Source organism: Simochromis diagramma, unplaced genomic scaffold, assembly GCF_900408965.1.
Source record: "Simochromis diagramma unplaced genomic scaffold, fSimDia1.1 OVJJ01000816.1, whole genome shotgun sequence".
NCBI lineage: Eukaryota > Metazoa > Chordata > Actinopteri > Cichliformes > Cichlidae > Simochromis > Simochromis diagramma.
The window spans coordinates 18,207,563-18,227,691 of NW_024386908.1; the positions used below are offsets into that span (position 1 = coordinate 18,207,563).

The 20,129-nt window shown below is 38.7% G+C and overlaps 1 protein-coding gene across 2 annotated transcripts; it reads right to left on the minus strand.

Annotated features, from left to right (window-relative positions):
* Positions 1-4,436: 4,436 nt before the first annotated feature.
* LOC120736141 lies at positions 4,437-15,733 on the minus strand. Of its 2 annotated transcripts, XM_040036129.1 has the most exons (9): positions 15,346-15,731; positions 10,427-10,489; positions 8,904-9,029; positions 7,800-7,874; positions 7,478-7,573; positions 7,178-7,278; positions 6,691-6,766; positions 6,179-6,262; positions 4,437-5,482 (listed from the first exon to the last, which is right to left on the minus strand). In XM_040036129.1, the coding sequence occupies exons 1-9, from the start codon at positions 15,403-15,405 to the stop codon at positions 5,360-5,362; spliced, it is 804 nt and encodes a 267-aa protein (XP_039892063.1). In that variant the 5' UTR covers positions 15,406-15,731; the 3' UTR covers positions 4,437-5,359. The 2 variants fall into 2 exon arrangements, with proteins under 2 accessions (XP_039892063.1, XP_039892064.1); XM_040036130.1 differs by lacking the exon at positions 10,427-10,489 and having other exon boundaries at positions 15,346-15,733.
* Between the last annotated feature and the right edge of the window lie 4,396 nt (positions 15,734-20,129).

A 20,129-nucleotide genomic window follows, 5' to 3' on the forward strand; every position in this document is an offset into this window, starting at 1 on the left:
ATTATTCTTTTTATTTAGTTTTTTTTTTTTCAAATAAGTACTTTCAGTTTAACTTCATTTTAAATGTTATTCAGCTTTTGCTTTATGTTCTGTGCTATAAATAAATCTATCATGATACTACAACACTTCAAACCACAACAATGTGTTGGTTATTTTAACATAGGCAGATAGATTTTAAAACAATTAAGAGTTTATTGTATTATATGTCTTCACTAACGGACAGCTTAAATGGCATTCTGACACAATCATTTTCATCCATGGTGGCGGAAGCTACCCCTTCAGTAGCTCCTGCTTGCATTATATTCTTTATTGTCATTACCTGATGGAACATAAAGATGTTAATAATTCAATTTAATTCAATTTTATTTGATTTATACAGTGCCAAACTACAACAACAGTTGCCTCAATGTGCTTTATATTGTAACGTAGACCCTACAATAATACATACGGAGAAAGACCCAATAACCATATGATCCCCTGTGAGCAAGCATTTTGGCAACAGTGGGAAGGAAACACTCTCTTATAACAGGAAGAAGCCTCCAGAAGAACCAGTCTCAGGGTGGGGCTTCCATCTGCCTCAACTGGTTAGGGCGAGAGGAGGAAGACAGGATAAAAGAAAGGAAGAGAGCCAGAGATTGATAACAAGTATGATTCAATGCAGAGAGGTCTGTTTTGTACTTTTAGTCTTCCATTTCTTTGGAAAGCTGGTTCTATATACTTTGTTTAAAAAAACAACAACAAATCAATGATTTCAATGGGAAAAAATCATCCAGGGTATCTGCACTGGTGTTGACTGGGTAATGTTTTAGGAACAAAAGGATGTATGAAGATCAACCGTCAGTGGGCTGAATTTCAAAAAGACCCCTGAAATCAAAGTGATGCAACAAAATGATGCCTGATAATGTCAGGGCATGCTTCTAGTCAGATGATGTATAGTGCTGTAAGGATCTTCTCCCAAGCTGGACCAGGGAATCACTGAGCTCCTTGACAGACTGAGGTGCAGCCTGGTGCCATCGGATGGATCGAAACATAAAGTCCCAGAGGAGTTCTATTGGATGTACAGTAGGTCAGGTGAGGGAGCAGTCAGTGGTAGGGATGGGTACTGGTATCCGGTGCCATTATGGCTTTTTTTGCTGAGATGTCATACACTTTGGATTCTAGCCAATCATTTTACCTTTGCAAGGATAGTAGGCGAGCCCAGGTACGTATGTTCTTTTAGAGCAGAGCTACAAATTAAAAATGCCCAAGGCGAAGCAGTCAAAAGTCTGGCTGTACTTCAGAGCAAACGATGCAAACTCAGCAGCCTGCAACAAGTGCTTTAAGGTGATACTGTGATACTGTGCAAAGGAGGTAACACCTCGAATCTGATGACGAACCTGGCGACATATAGCGTTTTGTTAAAAGCCGAGAAATGCACTGTATTTGATAGCTTGCTGCGAGACCTCACACCAACACATCTACTGTGGGTGTGGTGCCTGTTATCGGACCCGGAGTTAGCAACATCCCCCGAGAACCCGAAGAGGAGAGTCCTGGCCCCTAGCCCTGCCAGTTTAGCAGAAATGATGATGAATGATGATGGCAGCAGCAGCCGTTCTTCTCTGGGCGAGTAGCTTAATGTTGTTCGTGTGTAATTTACGTTGAGTAGGCTAACCACATTATTAAATTAATGCATGTAAGGTGAACTAGCAAACACCGTTGTAGTTACATGTGGCTGTCTTCTTGTTTGGTGGCAGATACTCCCTTCACCCTGGCCAAAAAAGGCTAAAATGACCAAAGAAAACGGGGAAACAGCTAAACATGAGAGGTTTTTGGACAAAGTTTGTGTTTTTTCCATTGTTTAAGCACTGCTTCCAGCCAAGAACGATACCATACATGCCCTATAGCTGCAGGAAAGGCTAACATTGTTATCTTTTTACAAAAAACAGCTAAACATGAGAGGCTTTTGGACAAAGTTTGTGTTCTCCATTCTTTAAGCACCGGTTCTGGGCATGGTTTAAGCACCGGCACCATTTCAAAAATACCGGTTTGGCACCGGTGTCAGATAAAACCTACACGATACCCATCCTTAGTCAGTGATATCAATTCCTTCATCCGCCATGAACTGTAACTGTCTTTTACAGGCTGCCACAAGGCCAGGCATTGTTGTGCACCAGGGGGAACCCGGGATCTACTACATGAGAGTAGAATCTAAAAATAGGTCCATCCTGATACCTAACAGTAGAGTCCTGTTGCCTAGTCTGTAGGGTGTCTGTGTGTGGCTCCATGGATATGACTCCTATGACCGCTGGGTGGCCAGTGTTGGACCTTTCAAATCTGGTATTCTATCTCAAATGCTACTTGGGCTCCAGAGTGAGTACTGTGCCCAGTCTACACTGCTTGTTATGAAGTTTGTATCTGATTTGGAAGTCATATTCTTGCTCTTGCAGTGCTCATGCCATTCTTCCTTGCACAAAGGAGTAGATACCATCCTGCTGATGGTCTAAGGGCCTTCTACAACCCTATCCAGCTCTCCTAGACTAACTGCCTGTCACCTGGAATCTCCTCTAAGCTCTTAAGACTGTGCTGAGACACAGCAAACCTTCTGGCAATGGCAAGTATTGTTGATGTGCCATCCTGGAGGAGTTGGACTACTTATATAAACTCCAGGTATCATCTCATAACCCCAGCAGTGACATTGAGCCTAACCAAATGCAAAACTAGTAAAAACAAAAAGCAGTCAGAAAAGATGAGGAGGAAAAAAGACTCAGTGGCCTCTGCCTGTAAAACCATTCCTGTTCTGGTGGTTGTCTCACTGTTGTCTCTCTATCACACCAAAGCAGCTTAAATAGATTAAAAAAACCCTCTACTACCTAACCAACCAGGTCAATAATCCACAAGTTTAATTGGCTCAATGCTGAACTCTGATTAAAAAGTGTTCCTATTTTTTTGAGCCCTGTATATAAAAGGAGAGGCTTCCAGTTGGATAAAATAGTAAATGTCTGTTTGTGGTAATGTTCTTTATAAAGAAATGTTTCCATGTGGAATTAACATTTTACTTTCAAACTTTTTTCCTTGAGGGTTTTAGTCACTGAAGATGATTAGAAACAAGTTCAGATTTAAGAATTTAATTTTACAAAGCACACCACCCACACATTGACTTGCTGCAAAATGTCCATCACTGCCATCTTCAGGTTGCAGCTTGAAATGCCAAACAAACACAGATGATGTAGGCTATCAGGTGAGTAGGAGAGAACTCATGTATACTGGAAATAATAATAATAATAATAATAATCACTCTTCAAATATTGAAAAAAAAAGCTGTTTTTAGCATCTGCCTCCTTATTTAGAGGTATGTTTGTGCCCCAGTAGTCTTTCAGTACAGCAGATGGTGTTACTGGCACTGATTTTGCAAACATCACATAAATACCACAAGTGGAGAAAGCTTTCAAACATCTGCTGAAATACAGAGAAAAGAAACTTACACCTAGCGCATACCGTTAAATGACAGTAAAAATATTATAGGCTGTTAGAGACTTATTAATGTGTCACAAGCAGAGATGGGCAGTAACCCATTACTGTTTTAAAGTAACGGGATTACTCTCGCAAAAAAGGTAATTAGATTACCGTTACTTTCCTGTAGGAACGCTGCATTACTGCATTACTAAAACCGTGATTTTTTTGCGAGAATGTCTCATGACAATGACGTAAGCGAGTGCAACGTTCGTGACAACAGCTGTGTGCAGATCAACAATGGATAATATATCGAGTACGGGAGAGAGTATGAGCATGCAGCGTTTAAAGCGTGGAAGTACTGACCTTACTTTAAGTTTGATTCCGTAAAAAGTGACAAAAACATTAGTGTCCGTTGTGCGTGGGAAGAAAACTTCTTTTTACAGCGAAAAAAACCCCTAAACTTCCAAGCAAGCACCGAGTGCGCTATCACGTAATGGGAAATACACAGAGAAACTCGCGGATTCTGCCACTGACTGCTGTGGCACACCTGCACCAGGGCAAACCTCCGCCTACCCCAGTCCTGCTTTACAGGTGAAAATAGAACAAAAGGACCGCTAGTCTTTGACTTTATTTATTTTCTGCTGTGTTTTACTTGCATCTATTTGAAAGACTGAGTGTAAACACAAAAAATATTTTATTTTATGTGCTGGAATGTGCAGAAAATAGGTTTAAATGTTAAACTAATTTCTTCAAGTCAGAGAATGGTGCATATAATTTAATTTTTACTTGATGCATAAAGTTAAAAGATTAAAACTGGTAAAACAAGTTTAAAAAAGGAGACTTTTCCATTTGATTACATTTTGTATGATGGATTATGTAGAAAAAGTAGAATTGGGCTGAAAGATCTATCACTTTATTACCTATTCAGGTTGTAAATCGTATTTTTAAAAAGTAACTAAGTAACTAAGTAATTAATTACTTTTGAAAATAAGTAATCAGTAAAGTAATGGGATTACTTTTTTGGGGAAGTAATCAGTAATTAGTTACTGATTACTTTTTTCAAGTAACTTGACCAACACTGGTCACAAGTTCCATTAAATAGTTGTGAGACAAGACAAATAAGCCACTGTTTAAATATGCTCCTGTAATAACATTTGCCTACCCCAAAAAATGTAGTTTTACAACCAATCAGAATTAATATGGAGCAGATCCAGGAGAGCCGTTACACCCTCTGTTACTGTGATTGTTCTGAAAATGGTGGCAATTTGTCCAGAGGCATTTGCAAAACAGTCCTAAAGCAGTCCTCTGAATGGAGCTAAAAGACTAAAATAATTATTTATAACTGATTCTAGACCCAAAAACCCAGAATTTCTATTTTAGTTTTTGCAAATAGAGCGATTGCCAATTTATTTTTAAAAAATGTCTAAAACAGACTAACATCCTTTAGATTTTCCTCCAAAAAACAATGATTATGCCCATAAAAGACTGTCATTCTGCAAAAACACAAGTTAGCTGCTAAAGATTAATGATTAATGATGGCACCTGCTTTGTGCTAACTAGATACCAGAAGCATGTTTAAACAGTAACAGAAATTTCCATGTTGATATGGGAAGCAGCTGTAGTGGTTAAAGCTGATGCCATCAGGATGCTGCTGTTAGAAATTCGCTTCTGCTACTGAATACATGAAGGTATTTTGCTACAATGAAAAGTTTAAGTATCTATTGTTTTGATCCCCTTCCATCAAACACAAGATGAACATTTCAAGAAGGAAATGTTTTACACCATATACACCAAATTAGCATTTTCAGGCAACAGCTCCATAAAGCACCATGTGTTCATTCTGGACCATCTCATCAGCACCAGAAGCCCAGAGAGTGGAAGCGCATTAGTATCGTTGTCTTAATTTTGGGTGAAAGGGGGTCAGAGGTCAGGTGAGGGAAGGTTTAGGTTGGTATTTCACTCTGTCGTAGTCGTCGGCTGTAGTTTCAACTGGAGGCTTCTTCCAGTATTTCTCCAGACCCAAAGCAAGACACAGAGCAATGGCTGTTATCTGCAACACACACACACACACACACACACACACACACACACACACACACACACACACACACACACTGTGTATAATATTTTATACATCATTATTCATCACAGTAAAAATTGCACTGCAATTGCCTTGCAAAAGGGAAAAATCAGTGGTTGCCTGGTGACTTTTTCTTCTTGCACTTTTGGCTGTTTGAGACTGAAATCAAATTTCTGTGTAACACCCTGAATCTGAGCAAACGATTTTGATTGCAAGGCGATTGCACAGGTGGACCATTAGGGTCAACCTGTTTCCAAACAATCAATTTTGCAATGAAATCATAGAGTAAAAACTTTTCTTGAAACTTCCAGTGTTTTAGAATGGATGGACACTATCAGAGAAACTCTTCCAGAAATTCTAGACAAGCACATATATAAACTAGACATTTCCAGAAATTAAAATTCATGTCTTGGGAACTTCTATGAACTTAAATTTCTCCTCTAATCCTTCTATAACAACCATATAGCCTCTTCCTCAATCATGCTAACATATCTACAATCATCGTAACTTTTAGATTTTAGAATTTTTGCATTCATGCATTTGTTAGTTTCTTCAAGCAGCTGGAGTTTGTTCTCTTTTCAACTCTTTATATATTTTGAAAAAAAAAGATATGGATCTTGGTTTTAAAGTAAGATAAAAAAAAAAGCTGAGTGTTTTTTTTCTTACTGCAATGGTGGCGAAAGCTGAAATGATTCCTATTCTGAGCTTGACTGGGAAACTCAGGTAGCTCTTTAGGATGGGACCACAGGGCTGCCAAAAATATAAAGGTGAAGAATCAACATGATTAAAAAAACATCTGTTTTTGGCGTACATAAGTCAAATTTCCCTTTGCGTTTATTTGCTTCTGTTTGTCTTTATAACTAAACAACATTATAAAAGATTAACTGAACTAAAGAATAGAAAGACTAAACCAGACTGCCACTGGATCGAAGATGTACAGTGGGAAGATGGAAAATGTAAATTTAAAAGTATAATAGAAAATAGTAAAATAGAACAAAACATAAGAAAAAAGGATAATCAGGAAAACTAGTAAAGGAGAGCAAGAAAAAAGAAAAAATAACCAGAGAAAGGGAGAAAACACTGGAGAATTGTAAAAAGAAAGATGCTGAGGAAATAGTAGAACTGTGTGAAAATTAATGATAGAAGAAGAAGAAGAAAACCCTGAAGCAAATATTTACCTTGGAGTGCACAAACTGCTGGTTACTTCCCACCATCACACAAGGCTCATATGAGCTGGAATTACCAGGCTGAGATCTGTGGGCAAAAACAGAAAGCCAAAATTTAAGAGCCAAGACAACCCATCCATCCATCTTCTTCCGCTGGGGCCGGGCCGCAGGGGGAGTGGGCACTACCCACAGCTCTTTACCATAGGTAAGGGTAGGGACGTTGATCGACAGCTAAATAATTTAAAAATGTATTAAACTTAAATATTCAGTTCATTTCAATTTTATTTATACAGTGGCAAATCACAACAACAGTCGCCTCTGTTGTTGTGACCCTATATTGTAGGGTGTACCTTACCTTATTCTGAAAAACAGCTAAAAACTCAAGCAAATTACACATTTTCTAAACGTATGAAATAGAAATTATTTTTAAAAATTAGATAAAAAATGACTCTACAATTCAATATTCAGCTAATCTATCTAAAATCCAGTCTTAACATACCTTGACTCACTGGTATAGGTGGTTGTAGGAGGTTTGCAGATACAGGAAAAAGGAAGCTGATTATCCCAGTCTTCAAATTTCCTCAAACCACAACAGGAGTCCTTGAAAACACACAAATATTATCATCAGTTAAAGCTCAAGGTTATCATTAGTCTTGGTGTTGAATTACTCATTCAGGTCATATATGTCTATAAAATTAGGTCATAGTTGTTGCTATGACAACAGGACAACAGGAAAAACTAAAAAGTTATATCACTTTTTCATTTCTTTATCCTTATTTTTTTTCTTTGTTTCACTTACCGACGTCTGAAGCTTATTTAATTCTTTCTGGATGTCAGCTGCTGCTTTGTGTAGGGGTGTCACATTGAGAAACAATTCATCCACGGCAAAGTCCATCTACAGTAAATAATATAAACGTTTGAAGAGTGATACACAAAAACAAACACAAGCAGAGTTTTAAGAGTAATTAACTTTCATCTGTATTACTTTCTTATTTAGTCAGTTTACAGCCCAAAGATAACGGTTTCATATTTCATAGTCATTGCATACCTCCAGGGGGCACTGGTGACAAGAAAGCAAGGACTATATAAAAATACAGTAAGTGAAACGAACAGGTAGTTACCTGAGCTTGAACCTGAACCAGGGGTGAGGCAACGATCATTAGTGCCACAAACTCCACAAATGTCAGAGCAGAAAACTGGAAAAAAGATTACAGGTTAATGCCACTACTCTAGTGTGTATGTTTGTACTTGTATGTGTACTTTTTGGGGGACCACTTTGGACCAATAACCTTTGTAGTGAGGACATTTTTGGAACACAGGGGCATTTGGGGGCCAGCCTCATTTAGGGACAACAGCTTCAAACGTAGCTTTAGAATTTGGGTTAAAATTATGTTTTTGTATATATGCAATTAGGGATTAGGGGTTGGGAATACTTGTATCAGCTAGGATCCTCACAAAGATGCTACATTTGAACTTTTGGAGTGAAGAGCCCACTCCTGAAGACCTTCTATGACTCTGTGGTGGCCTCAGCTATCTTTTACGGTGTGGTCTGCTGGGGCGGCAACATCTCTGCTGGGGACAGGAAGAGACTGAACAGGCTGATCAGAAGGGCCAGCTCTGTTCTAGGATGCGCTCTGGACCCAGTGGAGGTGGAGAGTGACAGGAGAATGGTGGCTAAGCTGTCATCCCTGTTGGACAACATCTCTCACCCCATGCAGGAGACTCTGACAGCACTGAGCAGCTCCTTCAGTGGCAGGCTGCGGCACCCACGGTGTGGGACGGAGAGATTTTGCAGGTCTTTCCTCACCACTGCTGTCAGACTCCACAACAAAGACTTCAACTGACCAAACACACACATCCACACATGTGCAATAGCAACAACACTAAGTGCATTACTCTTTTTCTGGCATCGTTGTATTATACTCAATTGTATATAGCATTTGTATTCTATTTTATTCGATTGCATATAGTATTTTATTTTATTCTATTTTATTGTGTACAGTATCTTATGGATATCTTATTCCAGTGTTTGTTCTCTATTTTTTCTATGCAACTTTGTACATAGAAAAAATGTACAAATTTATTTTATCTTATCTTATCTGCTTTACTGCTTTAACAAAACAAATTTCCCACGCGTGGGACTAATAAAGTTTATTTTATTTTATCTTATCTTATCTTATCTTATCTTATCTTAACAAACACATGTATGAATTTGTGTTACTCACCACCAACAGCAAAGATTTGTAGTCCAAAGAGGCAGCAGATATGCCCAGAACAGACAAAACCATTGTGAGTGGACCAAACACCTGCAGGACCAGTAAGCCATTACTAATGGACAGCTGGTCAAACAACTGAAAGAGAGAACGTCAGATAAGAAATATATTTTATTCAACCTAAACAAAAGGAATAAATAACAAATATTTATAATAATAAATATTGAATATGCAGAACAGTATCTGAGACTATTTCTAATGAGGCAATGAACAGGATCAGCAGAAATGGTAAATGGTATGGCCTGTATTTGTATAGCGCTTTACTTAGTCGCTAAGGACCCCAAAGTGCTTTACACGACATAGAGTCATTCACCCATTCACACACATTCACACACTTGTGATGCAGTGTGGAGCAGAAGGTCCAGATGCATCTTTTAGATTTTGTGCCAGATCCTTGCAAGTCATTTTCCTATTTAGGACATGACTTTGAGATACCATTCATCTGCTGTTGTTAGTCTTTAGGCCTGCCACTTCTTTTGTCCACTCCTTGTCCAGGTTCCTCAGATATTTTAAGGACACATAGCACACCATGTTGAGATATGCCAAGTTTTCAGCTGCTAGCTCTCTGGGAATCACCTTGTTGGTGCAAAAATACCATTTTATGTCTGTAAAACTGTGCCATCTTTGGCATTTTTATAGATTCAACAAAAGAAATAGGAAAAAGTGACATGTTTGTGACACACTTCCGGTAATGAAGTGCTTGAAGATGCTACTGAAAATTAATTTATTGTTGAAGTTGATTGTCACATAACACTGATTCATTGTTTGAGTTAGGTGCCTTTTTGTGCTTGAATTATTCTTAAGTTGGTTTTCTGTGGCTAAAAAAAGAAATCAATCCTCTAAAATTGTCAAGTATACTGGCTGGAATGAAAGTGAGGATAAAGCAGCCAGTGTCCAAAGAAAACTTTGAAAGACCCTCAAAAATCCTGGAAAACTATATTAAAGACCACTCTAAAGACTTCAAGAAGGTCTGGCTACTTGGAAGCAAACTATAACCAAATGACGGGTGATGGGTACTATTTAGCAATAATATAAAAGATAAAATATGTAAGAATGAAAATGTATAAAATAACTACTAAATGCAGTAACTAATAACAGCACAGCAATACACAATTATATTATTATAATTATTATATATATTCAAATATGCCTTTATTTAACCATAGTCTGTTTTTAGCAAAAAATAGAAAGAACTTTGGAAATCATACACGTTGATTAGTATGTATGTATGTATGTATCTATCGATCTATCGATCTATCTGCTTCCTATCGGTGCTAGAGTCCAAGCTACATTACAAGTGGCAGGCTCACAGTTGCATTGTGGATAATGTATGCACCAGAATCTTACAAGAAAGTAGAAGTTGTGTTATAAAATGTCAACTGTGAGTCTGAGGAAATATAATGTGAAATTAGAGCTGTTTCACTACATAGTTGATTCTTGTATAAAAAAGTGTGGTGAAAAAAATCCCATTTTACCTCTGCAACAGGTATATCATCAATGGGGGAAAAAGCAGCACCAATCATCACAAACCCAGACACCTGCATAATAAAAATGAATAAAGAATAAAAATAGTAAAAGGCAATGACTCAAACTGGTTTACACAAAAGTGGCTGTTGGTTGGGTTCACAGATCAGGAAGTCTTTAACAGCAGAAACATTCCTGTGAAATGCCTTCTCTTCCCCAGAGAGACTGGGAACTCTTACAGCTTTATATCACAAATGTAATCTGTCTCACAGTCAGCAAGTTGAAACTTTCCAAAACAGTCCAACTACACCTTAAACACTCATGGTTGTCTCATTCTTTGACTTCCACATTCCCAGCCTCTGTTGGCTTACTTAGTGAATATTCTCTCTGCAACTTGTCTTACGCAGTTTAAATGAACAGAACAAAACAATAAAAACACTCACACATTTATTTCAATTATTTCTAGATGTTGCTTAAACTTAGTGGAGCACCAAGTAAGCTCCTGAGTTTGAGCCCCAGCATTCACAACCACAGAGATGCAAAATGTATATATGTATACACACACACACACACACACACACACACACACACACACACATACATATATATATATATATATACTTAACGAAGCAGGAAACAGGAAAGAAATTCCCATGTTGGAGTGTTTGTGAAATAATCTCTATTTATTGCAAACTGGCAACAAAAGCTGCTGTAATCATACCGCAGATTGTCATTTTAGGCATTAAATTTGGAAACACGATGGTAATATATGAAGAACAAATGAGTGAATAAACAACAGTAAATTAAGGAAAAGAGATTTTATAAATGGACAAAATGAACCTCTAACAAGTTTTCTATCCACATTTTATTTAAAACTTACTTTTTAAATCTTTTAGGTTTAAAAGTGTATGAACTTGCTGTATAAGAAGTTATAATGTAACATGGAAAGTGAGACTGTTCTCTGATGGATAAGAGCTATATTAACAACGCTGGGGCCTCAAAGATAATCTTTGACAACGTCTGTTCTACAAAGTTTTGATTTGCATTGGTCAACTTTACTTCTATCTAATGTTTTGTAAGAATAAAAGTGCTTCACTGAAACACAAGAAAGCACAAAGACACTGAAAAAAATGGACATAAATAAAATAACAGTTAAAATAAGCAATAAAAGTATTGAGCTACTTAAAAGTTATAAGAAACATTTTGAAAATATTTTTTTCCTTTAAAGATGTGGTTGTTTTCCCTAAATAAATCTAAAACTATATCTAAAAAGGAGTGCATCAATTGGTCATGAGTTATCAAGAGCAAAGACCACATATAGCAGTATATCATCAGCCTAGCTGTGGAATGAAATTTCTGTTACCGTATTTTCACGACCATAAGGCGCACTTAAAAGTCTTAGATTTTCTTTAAAAAGTGCGGTGCGCCCTATAGCGCAGTGCGCCCTGTGTGTTGTAAGGAGGACGTAGTAGAAAACACCATGAGAACGCTAAAGGGTGAAGTGTGGGCGTTGATCGTATATACCGGACAATCGCACATACCTGTATAAAAGGACAGGTATGTGCATTATGTGGAACATCGTTGTTTTAACAACCCTGAAAATGGCAAAGAGACACGCTTATGAAGCACAGTTTAAACTGAAGGCCATCAGCTATGCGGAGGAACATGGAAATCGAGCAGCGGCGAGAGAATTTAAGATTAACGAATCGATGGTTCGCAAATGGAGGAAGCTAGAAAACAAGCTCCGGCAGGTCAAGAAAACGCAGCTGAGTTTCCGCGGACATAAGGCGAGGTGGCCCGAGTTGGAGGAAAGACTCAAGCGGTGGATCATCGAGCAAAGAACGAGTAGGAGAAGCGTTTCGACGGTCACCATTCGGCTAAAAGCAGTTTCACTAGCTGAAGAGATGAACATTGAACATTTCCAAGGAGGTCCGTCTTGGTGCTTTCGTTTTATGAAACGGTGCCATTTTTCCATCCGGACCAGGACTACGGTAGCGCAGCAACTTCCAGCGGATTATAAGGAAAAGCTGGCCATCTTCCGCAGCAAACACATCGGCGCCAAAAACATCCAGCCCAGCCACATCACAAACATGGACGAGGTCCCGCTCACTTTTGACATCCCGGTGAGTCACACTGTGGAGAAGAAGGGGACCAGCACGGTAGCGATACGCACAACGGGGTATGAAAAGTCTTCTTTTACTGTTGTGCTTGGCTGCCATGCTAATGGACAGAAACTGCCGCCTATGGTGATTTTTAAGCGAAAGACTTTGCCTAAAGAGAAGTTTCCAGCAGGAATCATCATTAAGGCAAATGAAAAGGGCTGGATGGATGAGGAAATGATGAAAGACTGGCTGAGGGAGGTGTATGTAAGGAGACCAGGTGGTTTTTTCCACGCATCACCATCGCTGTTGATCTGTGACTCTATGCATGCCCATCTCACAGCCGATGTGAAAAAACAAGTGAAGCAAATGAACTGTGAGCTTGCTGTCATTCCGGGAGGCCTGACAAAGGAACTCCAACCGCTGGGCATCGGTGTGAACCGCCCGTTCAAAGTAAGGCTGCGAGCGGCCTGGGAGCGATGGATGACCGATGGAGACCACAGTTTCACCAAGAGTGGAAGGCAGCGCCGGGCGAGTTACGCCACAATTTGCCAATGGATTGTAGATGCTTGGACTAACATGTCTGCTGGCACTGTTGTTCGAGCTTTCGCAAAAGCCGGCATCGTTTCCGAGGAGCCGCACGGCACGGAAAGTGACTCTGACAGTGAAGAAAGTGAACTTGGCATGTTTGATGGAGATTTAGCGCAGCTGTTCAATTCAGACACAGAGGATGAGGACTTCGATGGGTTTGATTGATGATAAAAATGTGAGTACCAAACTTTGTTTTGCTCCTGGTTTATTTTTAAATACGCACACTTGTATGCTTGTGTGTTGTTGATGATGACGATTACCGGTAATAGAAATGTGAGTAAGGTACCGAACTCAGGTTTGCTCCCGCTTTATTTTTAAATACGCATACGGTACTTGTATGCGCCCTATGGTCCAGTGCGCCTTATGTGTGTGTTAAATACAGTAATGGCACACATAACTGAGACTGCGCCTTTTAGTACAGTGCGTCTTATGGTCGTGAAAATACGGTAATAACACAAATGTATTCACATATATAAAAAATTGCTTCGATCTTGGTCCTCTACCAGAGGCCTGGGAGCTTGAGGGTCCTCCACAGTACCTTTGCTGTTTTTAGGACTGCGCTCATCTGGATAAAAATCTCAGAGGTTGTTCCTGGGATTTGTTGCAGCCAGTGCTCGGATGAAAACAGGGACCACTGTTGGCTTCACCCTACACATCTTCTCAAGCTCCTCTCAGCTGTTGGTACTTCACAGCTTCATAGCTACATCTTTCACTGAGGGCCTTCTTCTTTTGGTTGTCCACCACTGCTATCCCGGTTGGTTTGTCTGTCTGTATCTGGAAGTCACACAGGATCTTAGCTCGGTCATTCTCAACCACCCTAGGGGTGTATCCCATTTTGACCTTGGGATGTCCAGGCTATACTCTGCATAGATGTTCCTGTATACTATGGCACCCGCTTGGTTATGGCATTCAGTGTTTCCCTGCTTGCTAGCATCTTGCACCCTGCTGTTATTCGCTGGATTGTCTCAGGGGCATCTTTACACAGCCTGCCCCTGGAATCTTTCCTGGTTTGGTAAACCTCAGCCTGTATGGATCTCGTGCTTAGTGCTTTTTCCTGTGCTGCCATGGTTAGTGGCTCTGTGCTATCTTTCAGTCCAGCTTTGTTTAACCACCAGTTGGATTTCTTGATATCAGCCACTTCTTCTATCTCCTGGTGGTACATACCATGCAGGGGCTTGTCCTTCCATGATGGTTCCTCTTCTTGCTCCTCTCCTTTCTCTGGTTTCTGCTGCCTGAGGTATTCACTAAGCACACTATCAGTTGTGAGGCCATCTTCCTGATGTACTCATGGATCTTTGTTGTTTTGTCCTAGACCATGGTTATGACACTCCCTAGTCCCCTGCCTCCTTCCTTCCTCTTATGAACTTAAAAAGGGAAGGTTCTAAAATTGTTGCTAAAAGACCTCCACATTATTTTAGTGTTTTAGTGTAGTGAAGAGAGATTTATTAGTAAAAAGATTAAATCAAGACTAAATGTTTACTTTAAATAAAAGAAAATCTTTTTGAGTACCACACATTGCAAGATTGTGGCAACATAACACAGCACCTAAAATATTGTAATGTTTAGATAAGTATTAAGAATACATGAAAACAAATACTTCACCCAAAAAAACAAGAAAAAAAGTTGATTCTATGCTGTTTTCTCTCGTTTTAAATATAGGGCTGCTTTAATTTTTATGTATTATGTGTTTTATTTTTATTGTTTTGTTTTATTTTATTGTTCTTAACATATTTAATGTGCAGCACTTTGGTCCTGTGCTGGGTATTTTAAAGTGCTTTATAAATAAAGATTGATTGGATTTAAACGCAACATATAATAGTTGCCAAAAATTAGACAAATATAATCTTGCACCTGCTACCAGAAAACAGTTGCTAGTTATTACCACAATTATCACAAATATGTATTTAAACCCAGAATGAAACTAAATTTTGTACATGCTCAACGCAAAATAATTACATGTCTACAAAATTATAAGTAAAAGAAAAACAGTTAAAAACAAACACACTGCTTCTGCTTTTCACCTTCTGTTTACAAGACTGTAGTTACATTGAAATTCATTAATTAGCACATGTAATCAACGACGAATCAATGACACACTGTGTATTTCAAAAATAGTAGATTAAGATTTTAGACAATTAGAATTTTTTAAGATTACCTTTTTAAAATTTTCATTTTTTAAAGATTCAATCACCTCCGACAGCCCACACAAACATGCAGTTAACAATTAGCAGTGTGCTTACCAGTAGCAACACAGTGACACAGATAGCAAGTCCTCGCAAGTAGCTCCTGCAGCGAGCCATGGCTGCTGTCTGAGCGAGTCCAGTTAAAATAGAAACAGAGTAAAGTCCAGAGCCCACTCCTGTGTGATGGATGTTGTTTAAAGCTCCGTGTTTGGCGGCAGAACGAATAACATGACCAAGTTTGGAAGATCGGCTGAGAGGAAAAGAGAGAAGGGGAGAAGAGGAGAGGAGAGGTTATTCCAGGTAACAATAACAACTAATTAAGCGTGGAGGGTGATTGAAATAGAGATATGAATGTCAGTAAGAAAACAGGAAGGTAAATGACAAAGAAGTATGAAAAAGAAAGTGAAAGTGACAGGAGGAAAGGGAGGAAAACAAGTAACAAGTGTGATGAAAGGACACAGGGAAGACAAATAGCATTTCTAATGTGAAAACGTGTTTATTTTTACACCATAAACAAACACAGCAGCAACAGCCCAACTTCATTGTTGCATGGCAACTGCAGACCCAACAATCCTGCTCCACAACTCCTTCCTTCACCTTTTCCTTCTGTCCTTTCAGCACTGTTCAGAACAGCATGTGATGGGCCAAAAGCATCTCAACTGAGCATAAATCATCAGTCTACCTGGAGAGGTGAGCTGCAAACTTAAATTTCTTGCAATTATCTTTACCAAGAAGAAGAAGAAGAAGAAGAAGTATCCTTTATTGTCATTATGTGTTCACACATAACAAACTCTCAGCACACACCAGAAGGTTGTTATATTAGTGGATCAGTTTGTGTGTGTCTTTAAGAAATACTGTTATGGGCCATTGCACATACGACCTCCAAAAGTGATTATCTTTTTGAACTGATTTAGACCACTGCTTCCAGGATTTTTTTGGAAGGATGTTTTAGCCGAAGTTAAATTGGACATTTTCCATTATTTTTACCTATGTTTTGATACCAGGAACATCTTCTAGCTGTGATTGATGCAGTTTTGCTATGGAAAACTGGATTCCATGATCTTGATGCACAAAGTCAGCTACAATAAGATGTTAATTTGGCTTCAGTTTGATTTGTATATTTGTGATCAAGTTATTTGCTTGGACTTATCAAAATAATATTTCAATTTCATATCAGTGTTATTTTGTAGTAAGTGCTGTACCAGGACGGGAGTAAAATAGACTGGAATCCAGCAGAGTCATTAAACTGGGTGCTGTGTTGACTTTAGGTTAAAAATAGCTGCAGGGGATGGACCAGCAGAGTGTGTTTATGGCCAAACTTATGTGTGTTAGAGAAACAGTCATAAACAGTGTCCCTGGTTGTTTCCCAGCAGACATTTACAGATTTGGGCAGAAATATAAAAATATCTCTGGAATCAGCCACATTAGCCAAAACAGTGGTAATGACGTGTGCAGTGTAAACATCCATTGCGGCTGTGAGATACCAGACGTAACTCTTGTTCTATGAGTAATTAATACCATAAGGATTGGCTGCTTTGTTATTCTGACTGTTCCAAGCTGTTTCTGCAACATCTTCCTGATTGTTTTTGCTGAACGCAGGTGGTTTTCTTTCTGAGGAATTTAAATTTTATGCAGAAGGGGGAGGGGCCAGGTTTAGTTTCCAACTTTCACGCCATCACACAGTTTGGCTTTGACTCACTAAGAACAGTGGTGTTGCTTGTCCTGTCATTTGTGTTTGGTAGTCAGCTATCTTATTTTCTTTAATTATGGATGTCAAGAAATAGATAAAAACTTCACTGTCAACTTAAACACCCGAAGTACTCAGATTGAAAGTGTAAAGTGTAAAATGAATATTTTAAAAAAATTCCTTACTTTGTTATATTACATTACATATTTTGATTTTTATTTGTTTATTTTTAACAGGCACAGTGTAGATTAATAAACACTGTTATTTCTTTTCATCTGCAATCCCTCGCTAAATATCTAACCCGATGGTAGTTATACACTGAAACATACACATAACCGCACTGTATTAAGCATTAGTGAGATAATGGTGAATACTTCATTTATAAAGCATTATGCCTTATTATTATGTAATTTATAGATACAGATCTAAATGGTTTAGCCTTGATTAATAAGCTCATATATAATGAGACTTATGATAGCATTTTTATATAACATCAATTACAGATTTGCCATTTCGACAAAGGACATTTCGACAAATCTGTGCAAAAATATGGATTCATTTTCATTTTCTGTCTGATAGTCACACTGTTATGATGTTCTGATGGCAAAAACAAAATTAAGTTCCCATTTTGAACGTGGTCGGGTTGTTGAACTGCATAAGCAGGGTCTCTGGCAGCATGCCATCGCAGCTGAGGTGGAAAGCAGTAAGACAGTCATTTGGAATTTTTTAAATGGGTTATGGAACATAAGAGTCAAGTGGAAGACAAAAAAGTTTCCACAGCACTGAGTTGGAGGATCCAGTTGGCTGTCTGTCAAGACTCTGGGCAATCCTTGACCCAAATTAAGGTTGTTACTGGTGCTGACTGCAGCCCCATAATATCAGATGGCATCTGAGACTGAAGGGCTTCAAAAACAAAAAACGCCAAAGGCCTTGTCTCCTTGAACACCACAGAACTGACCGTTTGGACTTTGCAAGAAAGCACCAAACATGGGACATTGAAAGGTGGAAGAAAGTTTTATTCTCTGATGAGAAAAAATGCAACCTTGATGGTCCTGATGGTTTCCAACATGGCAAGACAAGCAGATCCAACGTGAGATGTTTTCTACGTACCACCCTGCACAGGGGCGCCATAATGATCTGGGGTAATGGTGGTAAATTTGATTCTTTTTACTGAATTGAGTTTCAATGAGTCACTCACCAAAGTGAATCGGGTTCTTTTGAGTCATTTGAGTCACTGAGCCAGTTGCCCAGAGAGTGCAAAAAATGTACATTTTCACTCAAACTTAATTTTTTTCTCTTTTCATGTATATCCTACTGCTAAGATGAGTGATTGAAAAAGAAAAACAACTATTTTTATAGAGTAAAAAAGAGCAAAAAAAAAAAAAGATTTCTAAAGGGAACATTTATTTTATTTATTTTTATTTTATTTTATTTGTATTTTCCTCAAATGTGTCAAATATATATATATTTTTAAATGTCCACTGAGCTGTGAGCCAGGGGGCAGTAATGTGCCTTAACATTGGTTGCCAACCAAGAAGAAGAAGGAGCTGTGAGCCAGGACGGACGTTGAGTGAGTCCTGAGTGATTCGTTTATGCTACGATTCATCACAGAAGGGAGGGAGTGAGTGAGTGAGTAAGTGAGTTATTTGTTTATGCTACGATTTAGCTCAGGAAAGGAGGGGTTTTTCTTCCAGTTCAGAGCAGAAATGTTTTTGTTAAGAAACTGGCTGTTGTTTTTTCCCCACAATTTTAATGGTAAGCTAGATATATTTCTACTAATAAAATTAGTCAGCAACAGGGATGAGTCAGTGAGTCAGTTGGGGTGTGAATCATGATTCACGAGTCAGTAAAGTGATTCTCGAGTATTGAGAATCACTTAACTTTTCATGATTCGCACATCACTAATCTGGGGTGCTTTTTCCTTCAGTGGAACAATGGAGCTTCAGGAGGTGCATGAGCGTTAAATGGTCCACTAGCATCATATATTTTGAAGGTTAACATTAGTTAAATTAGCTAGCATAAAGCCAGTGTGTCCAGCTCTGCTATATGTGATGTGTCCAGAGCTTCCAACAGACTCGAGCATCACCTCTGCTCTCTACAGTTAAGTTAAAGTAAAACCTTCACAGGTCTCCAGAAAACAGTAATGAGCTGAAGTAACATGAAAACAAAATTTTAACTCGTTATCTTTAAGTTATGTTAACATAATCCTACTGAAGATCTGCCTGAAAAGTAAGTTCCGTAATTTAAACAGTAACCAAATGCTGTATGAAGTTAATCCAATATTTAACTTTAAACTTCATCACCTAAGAAGGCACCCACAAACCCCATCCTTCCCGAGGTACGAGTTAAGTTATTTAGGGTGCCTAGTTCTGCTGGAGGTTTCTTCTTGATAGTACTTTAATTCTCAAAAAACACTTGCTCACAGGGCATCATATATTTGTCGGGATTTTCTATGTATTATTGTTATTACTTTACTAGGGATGGGAATTTAGATTAATTTAACGACTCTGATACCTTTTTACTGATATCACTTAAGGATTCGATTCCTTATCAGTTCTCTTATTGATTCTCATTGGGTTCTTGCCCGCTCCGCTTTGAGCATTACCACCATTACTAAGCAGCATATCAAACATTACATTTGTGCAAATTAGCTGCATGTTGGTCAAATGTTTGTGCATTTTGGATGCATTTCCTCAGTGTTGGGTCATTACTCAAAAAAGTAATGTAATAATAATAATAATAATAATGGATTGGATTTATATAGCGCTTTTCAAGGCACCCAAAGCGCTTCACAGTACCACTATTCATTCAGTCTCACATTCACACACTGGTGGAGGCAGCTACAGTTGTAGCCACAGCTGCCCTGGGGCAGACTGACAGAAGCGAGGCTGCCATATCGCGCCATCGGCCCCTCTGGCCAACACCAGTAGGCGGTAGGGTAAAGTGTCTTGCCCAAGGACACAACGACCAGGACAGAGAGCCCGGGGATCGAACCGGCGACCTTCCGGTTACAGATATTACACAGAACACATTTATTAAAAGTAATGCACTACGCTATTTAATTACTCCAGGGAGAAAAATAGTTGAAAGTGTTAGTTAGCAGAATAATGCTGTTGTTTCTGTCATTGGATGCAGTTTGCAGTTCAACATTATG

Excerpts from the sequence above, each read along its gene's own strand:
- LOC120736141 (XM_040036129.1), bottom strand. The coding sequence starts at position 15,405 with ATGGCTCGCTGCAGGAGCTACTTGCGAGGACTTGCTATCTGTGTCACT. Across the intron at positions 10,490-15,345 it reads GTGTCACTGTGTTGCTACTG|GTGTCTGGGTTTGTGATGAT; the intron begins GTAAGCACACTG and ends TTTATTATGCAG. Across the intron at positions 6,263-6,690 it reads AGCAGTTTGTGCACTCCAAG|CCCTGTGGTCCCATCCTAAA; the intron begins GTAAATATTTGC and ends TATTTTTGGCAG.